Source organism: Cotesia typhae, unplaced genomic scaffold, assembly GCF_013202065.1.
Source record: "Cotesia typhae breed Kobodo isofemale line unplaced genomic scaffold, CoteBio_Ctyphae scaffold_13, whole genome shotgun sequence".
Taxonomy (NCBI): Eukaryota; Metazoa; Arthropoda; class Insecta; order Hymenoptera; family Braconidae; genus Cotesia; species Cotesia typhae.
This window is the reverse complement of record NW_027423774.1, coordinates 19,592,107-19,601,501: the sequence shown is the minus strand read 5'-3', so window position 1 is coordinate 19,601,501 and position 9,395 is coordinate 19,592,107. Positions and strand designations below refer to the sequence as shown.

Here is a 9,395-nt window from a genome sequence, read left to right as displayed (position 1 = left end):
TCCCTTTTTTGATATATTTTCGATGATTATCAAAAATCTAAAATTTTTACTTATATAAATATATTATTACATTGATAAAAAAATTAATTTGAATAAAAAAAAAAAATTATTAAATCCAGAAAATAATTTTTTCCTTTAATCAAATTAATTTTTTCATTAGGGTAAAATTTAATATATCAAAAATTTTATGGAAATAATTTAATTTTGTCTTTTTAGTATCTGAAATTTAAAATAAAAAAAAAAAGAATATTAAATTTATTTACACGATTGAATTTATTTAGAAAAAATTGAGTATTTACACAATTTTGTACAGCGAGCCATTTTTAGTAGCATGAATAAAATATAAATTTAAAGCTCCGGCATCAATCACAGTTCATGAAGATGGTTTGTTGAAATAGTAGTGACGCAATGAAAAAAATATATGTATATTTATTTCAAATATGAGTTTCATCCAGAAGAATATTCTTTTCAGAAGCTTTGCACTTAGCCCGTCCGTTGCTTGCATGAATAACTGTTGCGAGTTTTCTTTCGCCGGGAATGTCGTTTAAATTATTCATCACCGTGAGGTTAGTTAAAAATCGTTCGTGTTTGAGGTAGTTATTTTGGTCGTCTCTTGAATTATCTAGGTGGTATCTGTCATAGTCATTAATTATTTCAAAAAATTATCGCCGGGTATTTAGAGTAACAATAGGTCAACGTAATAGACGAAGGAGCAAATATATGTACCTCATACTGCGGTTCCGACCTCTTGCTATTTGTGAATTTCTTATGGAACCGCACCGATAGACCATTGTTTCCTTAACGCTGCTTTGGTCTTCTCTGTTCAGCGGGCTGTTAATTGAGGGGGCGCAGCAAAGAGTCTCCACAAAGGCGCCCCTGTATTTAGCGCTCATAACATTGTATAGAATAGGATTTATTGCGGTGCTTATGTAGTACAGACAACCTCCGAGAAAGTACAGCCACTCATTTATCGCACCGAGTAGTCTTTTTGAATCATAGACGTAGAGAAGTCGCTGGGCGTGAAATGGCGCCCAACATATGAAAAATGTTACTACTACTGCACCTATAAATTATTTAAATTTTAAATTATATTATTGACTTTTAAAAATTTTTATTCGAATAAGTATTTTATTAGTTTCATATTCGATAGAGAACTTTATAAAGTGTTTTGATAAATGTGTGATCAAGTTATCAGATGATTTAAAACTCTTTAAAGTTTTAGAAATTTTTAACTATATCTGACGATAAGTTATTGTTATTGTCGGTCGGCATGATATAACTTTTGTTTTACTTTCGACCTTTTTCATGTTTTCAACCGGTTTTATCGCATTTTTTATCATTTTAATATTTTTTTACAATTACTGAACTACACGAGAAAGAAAAGTTAAATTATTTAAGCTTACAATTTAAATCTTATCAGTTAAACCGAACCGAGGAAACAAAATGAAAATTTAAAATTTTAAAATAGTACTTTTACAAACTCTGAAGTATATATTGTAAAACTAAAAATTAATCTTTTAGGTGATTTATATTTTGTCCAAACTTGATTCTTTAGAACTATGTCATACGAATTTTTCATATTTAAATTTACCAGAAATTTTTAGAATTTTTTTCGTCTACAAATAAAATATTACAAAATTCTCACTAAATTTTAAAAGAGTTCTAAAGAGGTTATAAAAAGCCAGAAAAGAAATTAAACTTTTAAAATAATAAAACCGCACTAGATCTGTGATGAATGTCGCCCATAAATTTGGTCGTACTACTTACAGCAAAGTATTACTACGTGCGAGTAACAGAGTTTGAAAAGTTCCTAGAAACTTAAAAATTAAAAAAAATAAAAAAATTCTAGCATCAATAATTACTAACGAGACTATAAGTTTTTGATCGTATGAAAAAACACTTGTAACAGATAAGATGTGTGTAAGAATAGAGGGTGAGTTTATTGGTTGACATTTACAATTTATGCATATCATCGAGTACGACCTATGCTCTGTTCATTGCGTGACTACATTCTCTTATCCACGTGCAGTGTATACTAGATAGAGAAGATGAATAGTTGTACATATATGTTCTCAAAGTACAGCAGTGAATTTAATATGGATGACAAAATAAGAGGGAGAGAGATAGAGAAGGATTAAATTACGCTGGTAACTTGTTAATACGTGCTATTTCTATTTGTAGACAATGTGCGGCACTGGGGATGTCGAGTAATAATATTAACGCTCTGAAAAGGACATTACTAACTTTGTATACCGAGATAACTCGCATGCATTCTGACTGAAAACTTACGATGTATTCGTGTAATTTATCCTCATAATTTATAATTTTATAATTTATAATTAGCTCATAAATCATTATTAGTATCAAAGTTTTTAAATATTTCATTCTAAATGAAATTAAAAATTAATTTTTTTTTTTAATAATTAATTTTTTGAAACATGGATTGATTAAATTATTTAATTATTAATTTTATTTAAACGTAAGTTAATTAAATTTTTCAATTATTGAAAGATTAATACATTTAATAATTTAATTATTACTTCTTGCTTTGTATCAATAAAATATTTTTCAAGTAATTAATTAAAAAAAAAAAGAATTACTATTAAAATGCAATTTCTGCAACGGTAATTGGCATCAAAATGACGAATAAAAGAGCGTAATAAATCTTACTGAGCATTCTGATGATGGATTTCCGTGACTGCACTTGTTTAGTCTCGCCGTGTACTGTTCCTTCAATGCTTCGTCCCAAGGTTGTGCTTTGTATTCTGAGACCCATGCGAATGTAAAGCACCATTATGAGAAGCAATGGTATCAGAAAGAATACCAAGCAACTCAATTCGTACAATGGAAATGTCGGCATGTTGGGCAGTAACATTGCACAGAACGCTGATTCTTCAGAGTCTCGTCCGCTTCCTGAAAACCAATAAAATATTTTTTACTTTGAGCCAGGAGAGAATTTTTTTAAGAATTTCTCGTCTGATGTTTGATGAAAAAAAAGTTACACCCCCGCAATAAATATTCACTTAAATTCCTATGTCAGCAGAGTAACACACTCTGAAAGACACGTTGGATATATAAAAAAATATATTTCTGATTCGTGGGACATTAATCCCGTTTTCTTCATATGGTAGCATTAAATTTATCGATAGTTAATAAAATTACGGGTAGTGATGATAAATATTGAAAAGAATTAAAATAGCGAAAGAAATTTATAAATATTTGAAAATAACTCTGCGTGTTAAAACACTTTCAACAGACATTGAAGCGATAACTTTTTTATTTTATTTTGATAATATTTTTAGTTTAAAATGAGTTTCGAATAAATTCTCACTGGACGAAAAAAAAAAACTATTGCAATGACTAAATTTGAATAATAATAGCTTGAAATTATATCGAGTGTCACTAAAAGCGCACTCGCTCAACTGGGGTGTTTTTAAAAGAGTTATTCAGAGTAGAAAGTTTTTAAAGCTAGAGCTAAAAATGTGAGTAATCAGTTGGAAATCGGATTATTATCATTATTATATCAAACCCATGGACGGATATGGAAGTTTTGTGTGGAGCAAAAAGTTGAGTACGAAAAAATATTTGAAAAAGCAAACAAATAAATGTATCAAAGTTTTATTTATTTAAAAAGCGCGTGTTTTCGATAAGATACACCAATTGAATTCTACAAAGCTTATGGATTTATAAACTTTACCGTTTTCCTGTTCTTCTTACCTCCATTTTCTCAAGTGTCCTTATACTCCCGAGAAATAAAAGGAATCAGATCTAAGATCGCTTTATTCTCTGAGGGTATTTTAGTCTCTTGCTTACTCAGAGAGCCATTTTTTACGATTAACATAATGCATTTCGATTTGAAAGGTTGATAACTGAATGTCAAGCGGGCGTCGCCAGGACATAAATTCTCTTCACTCTATTGAAGTTTCATTTAAATAATTTACAAGTATTCAAAGTCACTCAGCGAGATGTTAAAAGTCATTGGATTTTCTTGTATTTTCTATAATTTCTCCCGTAATAATTACTTTTTCCGACGGTCTTTGATCGACGTACGCTTACATGTCATTAAAAAGCAATTGCGCTAAATAAATTGAGAAAAATTATTTACTGTTAGCTCAGAGAAATTTTAATTACCACCGACAGATTATTTAAAACCTCAAGGGTTTTTTTATAATTTATTTTTTTGGTTTAATAGATTAAGAAGTCAATTTCAAATTTTAATTACAACTTCATTTCCATTTTTTATCATTTACACGTTAGAATTTACTTTAAATACCCTTATTTTATTGCAATTACATGAAATTATTCTCGATTTAATTTATCTTCTTAGAGAATAAAAAATGACAGAAATTTTTACGAATAAACTTTAAAATTGGAACGTTTCCGAGTTTCTTTAATTTAAAATCAAAGTCCTCGAGTAATTTCAAAAAGTTTAAAAATGATACGGTTGAACAAACATTTACTTTAAATCAATAGCGAATGAAACAGAAGTGACCTTTAAATTTCTGGTACAACTGTTAAGAAAAAGTAAATCACAAAAGTCGATCTAAAGCTATTAGAAAAAAGATTAGTTGCACCAGTAAGTGAAATTTAGTAACTAGATAATTAAATAAGTTGGTTAGTTAATTTAACAAAATTATGAAAATTAAGTTTAGTGTTTTGTAATAATAACCTGGAAGGTGCAAGATAAAATTTTTGCAATATTGCGGAAACTTACCAGGCGGATACTCGACGTAATTAAGTTTAGTATAAATGGCAAACGGTATGGCCGCTATCATCGCCAGGATCCAGGCAGCCAGGATGAACCTAAGCGGCCGTTTCAGCCCGCTCATCGCATAGAGATGTAGAGGGTGACAAATCGCCAGGTATCTCTCCATGGAGAAAGCCACTATCGTTAATACTGATACGTACGAAGACCTTGAAAATATATTACTTTTTTTATTACTAAATTATCTCACATACTAACTTGTTAGTTAACTATCTCGAAAAGTTTTGACCTAAAATTAATAGACAACTTTTTCCTTATTCCCTTTTATTTCTAACGAGTTTTTCCGTAACTGAAAAAGCCCGTAGTTAATTTTGTTAAAACTTTTTCACCCTAACTAAAAATATAAACAAATTACTGTTGGTTCTTTTCATATTAAATACTCCAAGCGCATTAGAAAAGTTTTTGTTGGGGTTAATTACAGCATCAGTATGTTTTATGGTAGAGTAAATATTTATTTTTGTCGTTATTGAAATCGGATAAAAATATTAAAGCAGCTTACGTTTTTTTTTTATTACCATTTCAGGATGAAATAACATATTTCTGGCAAAAACAGTAGATAAAAACGCTGTTTTTACAAGTTTTTTTTTACTGTTATTTTTAAAATATTACATTTACTTTTTTTTATTTGTTTTCAAAACATTAAGTTCGCTTTTATTCATTAATTTTAAAAAATATTACATTTACGTTTTATTTTTTTTTTTTTTATTATTGCATTTCTTTTTACAAAAAAGTAACCATAGTAGTTTTAACAAAGTTAAGATTATTAATAAATTTTAAATATTCTTTTTCAAATTATTTAATCGTGAATTTTTTTTTAATTTTTTGTATCAAATAAGCTTTAAAAATTTTTTTTCAACGATCAAAATATTTTTTTTCGGTCCCAAAAGTCTGAAACTCAAGATATTTATTTAAAAAAAAAAAAAAAAAAAAAAAAACTTTATCATCTACTATAACAAAAAAAAATGTTCTAAAATAAAGTTAAGAGTTTTATTTGTGTTGATTGTTTTCAAAACCAACAAGACAATAAAATTTATTTTCTTACGTTTCGGAAACATAAGCTCGTATTTTGCAGAGCCCCCAGCCCAGCTCCCAGGGGTACTGCTGCCAAAAAACACTGAGTTCGAAGGGCAGTCCTGGAAAATACGAAAAGTAAATTACTTTATTGGTACATTATATTATTATTGTTTTGATAAATGTTAAAGGTGCCGATAAATAATTACACGTAACATTATTAGTGCGCTCGGTGTATAATTGCATCAGGAGCAATAAAGATAAGGTTGTTCAATGCATCACATGAGCTGAACACATCTGCCATTGTATATTAATCAATCAAGATTGCTCGTTATGGCGTTTAACCCTCAGTTCCGATACATTATTCACGGCCACTGAATATCTTAGAGATTTATTGTGAGCATAGGACTCATAAGTGAAGGGGAAAGTTAAATTCGGAGCAAGGCTTAAGTGACGCAAGTCCCTGCGTCAAATTATCAAACTTTTTTTCCGGAGATTTATTGAGCGTCAGCGTTCATTACTTTGCCAGCAATACAATTACGGTTTTTATCTACCGATATGTTAATTTACTCACTAAATTATCGGGACTACGCACATACATGATTCAGCTGGATTATTTATTTCCTCGAATCCTTAAGTGTCTATAGGAAATTGAATTATTGTAATGAGATACGTTTCAAAGAAAAAAAAATTGATTTATTTTACAAGTATTTAATTTACATTGGTGATTTTTTTCCGTAGAAATTTAACTTAAGTAAATTATTTGCTTACAATATTATAGAAAAGCTCAGTTTTTTTTTTTTTTTTAATTCAAGAAATTGTAAAAATAATAGCTTATTGATTTCTTCGTCAATTGAAGGATTAATATTTTTTTCCAGGTAATTATTTTAATTGGATCCTTTTTTATTCAGCAAATTAATGTTAAAAATGTACAGAAATAAATATAAAATACAATATTCTTTCTGCGGTAATGTTATGCGATAAATTGTCCGATAAATTGCAATTCACTCAGTTAAGTGATCGCGTGTGTAAAGAAATATTTGTGTTCAATCAATAATTCATGAAGAAAAGTACTTTTGCATTGCAGTGATTTGGTGGTTACAAATTCAAATCGACAATTGACTCTGAAATTATGAAGCTTTTGAAATTATACTCGATGTAATCGATACCGATGTTTGCAAGCACTATGATACAGTACTAATAGATAACTTTGGAATTTTATGCCACCATGATAACTACAAACGTTGCTACAGTACCATAAACCTTAAAAATAATGTTTTGAACAATCAAAAAATGATTACAAATCAGAAATGGAATTTTGGAGCAGATGTTAACTTACGATTCCTAAAAGATCACGGTCCAGCGGCAAAGTATCCCAAGCCGAGAACTCAACTTTGAAAAATAGAAGATCTCGTGAAAATTTGGACAGCTGAAAATTTAACATTTGAAAATAAAAAAGTCCCTTATAAATAAAAAAGTTTTGTTTGTTTACTCGTTCATTGACTTGCGGGTTCATTGGACATTGCTCCGAAAGCAAAATGATTACTTGTCCAGTTTCTTGACTCTAAAAAAATTCTAATTGAAAATTGGTTTCAAAAAGCATTGAGGATTAAAATTTTCATACCTGATCGATCATTTTGGAAACAGCAAAAGTCAGTACTAGAGTTAAGAAAATCACCCACGGAATAAATATAATTTGAGCTAAATAGTAAAGAAATACAAGTATTTCGCTAGGGATTGAACGCTGTAAGATAAAAAACGAAATAAAATTTATGAGGTTGTAATTGAGGCACACGATAGACATCAAAAGCGGTAGCCCGTAAAAATTGTTTATTTATTCACAAATGTCATACAATTCTATGTATAAACTTTCTAAATTATCAATTTTTTGAAATGCAGATTCATCGATTAGCGATAATCTGGCTATCGATGTTGAAATTTGACTAAAATCGCTTGTTTTAATCGACGAGTTCAATGCTTTAAATTGTTCTTCAACGATGCTCAGTAGTATGTTATATTGTACAATTACCCAGCTGTACATCACTGTAGAAAAATTTTCATACACTATTATAATTATTGATGAAGATTCTACTGGAAAAGGTAATATCATCCTTGCACTGACAAACAAAAAATTGAGCATAAAAATAAAATAACTTGATATTTTGTTTGCATATGAATCTACGCCGATGTTCAATTTTCTATCAATATAACTCAGCCGATTTATGACTTTGATCATCGATTTTTGCTTGTAAACGTAAAAAAGTTGAATCCATGAAACACTTATTGTTTCAATGAACCATGTGATAGTTTTCAATATTGTAGAAATGCTCTTTTCTGAATTTTCTTTTAGAATTTCTTCTGGAAAATCAGATCGAGTTTCATCAAGAACTTCTTCGCCTTGACCGAAAGAATATTGCAAATAAATCCAAATCAAAGAGTTTGCTAACATTAACAAAATGTTATAAAAAAAACCGATGTACGAAATTTCGCATTTTTGGTTCTGATCATTTTCAATTCTGCAATTTTTTTTAAACACTTCCGATATTTTTAATGACCATGGTGACAATCCATTCAATTTATAAACAAAGTATTGAATTACTGAGGAACATCGGTATACTTTGTTGCATATATCTGAACTCGGTTTAAAAATTATTTCTCGTCGCATTTTTGAAACTGGCTTTTTGATTTTAATTATAACAGAATGTATGTTTACTGTAAAACGTCGCGTTTATGACTAAAGTTCTTGGATTTTATCCTAGTGTAATTTACTCGCGTGAGTGTTGTTAATTATTTATTTCCATTTCCTCTGATAATAATCTGTGAATCGATGAAAGTAATGTTTGATTGCTAGATCGAAAACGTCGCGTGATGATCCTTTTATGCATTGAAATATCTTGATTGGATTAGTAAACAACGATGTTTGAATGGCTATATAAATTACTTTATTTATCACTCGAAAATTTAATTTGTACAGTTGACAGATAGTTATCAGGTAAAACATACTTTGATGTGATTGTGGTACGATTAATATGTTCGATAATTTTTTGAAACTCATCTGGTGGAGTAATCGCGTGCTTATAAAGAAATAATTCTACGAACCTACAAAAATTAAAGTTAAATAAATTGACCGATCACAAAAATTTGAAATTTTTGAATCCATTTGAACTTACGATTTTTACGAGACAGTAAACAAAAAATGTAGCGGTTAATTAAAGATTTTTTCTGTTTAAATCAAATAAATTAGGTTGCAATTCCGTTCGTTTGGATGACAATCACAAGATACGTCGCAACAGTACCCATTATCTAACGGAACAATTTTGAAGATTATAAAAGCTTATTTTTCAATTGAAATTGAATTTTTGAAACTCACTGTTCCTAAGAGAGTTCTGTCCAATGGTACGATTCCACATGCAGAAAACTTGACGTCAAAATGCAGAAGATCATTTGAAAATTTAGCCATCTGAAATTCGAGTGCTCAAAAATCATTAACTATATTTGTGAAGAATGAAAGTTTAGTATTTACTTGTTCTTTGACTTTTGGATTCATGGGACATCGATCCGTAAGCAGGCTAATAATTTTCCCCGTTTTTTTACTCTGAAAAAAAAAAATGTGATAAAT

The 9,395-nt window shown here is 29.2% G+C and overlaps 2 protein-coding genes across 2 annotated transcripts in view; both read right to left on the bottom strand.

The window, feature by feature from the left end:
* Window positions 1-268: 268 nt before the first annotated feature.
* Window positions 269-9,395, bottom strand: part of LOC141534922 (neuropeptides capa receptor-like) — a 33,122-nt gene continuing 23,995 nt past the window's right edge. Inside the window, exons 2-6 of the mRNA XM_074254570.1 lie at window positions 5,808-5,898; window positions 4,715-4,914; window positions 2,671-2,913; window positions 727-1,063; window positions 269-633 (exon numbers count right to left, since the gene is read on the bottom strand). Coding sequence (XP_074110671.1) covers window positions 435-633; window positions 727-1,063; window positions 2,671-2,913; window positions 4,715-4,914; window positions 5,808-5,898 — 1,070 coding nt within the window. The 3' untranslated portion in view covers window positions 269-434. The remainder of the gene's footprint in view (window positions 634-726; window positions 1,064-2,670; window positions 2,914-4,714; window positions 4,915-5,807; window positions 5,899-9,395) is intronic.
* LOC141534927 (uncharacterized) lies at window positions 6,749-8,628 on the bottom strand. Its single transcript, XM_074254575.1, has 4 exons — window positions 7,401-8,628; window positions 7,269-7,340; window positions 7,116-7,205; window positions 6,749-7,039 (listed from the first exon to the last, which is right to left on the bottom strand). Exons 1-4 carry the CDS (start codon window positions 7,578-7,580, stop codon window positions 6,995-6,997), a joined length of 387 nt encoding a protein of 128 aa, XP_074110676.1. The 5' UTR covers window positions 7,581-8,628; the 3' UTR covers window positions 6,749-6,994.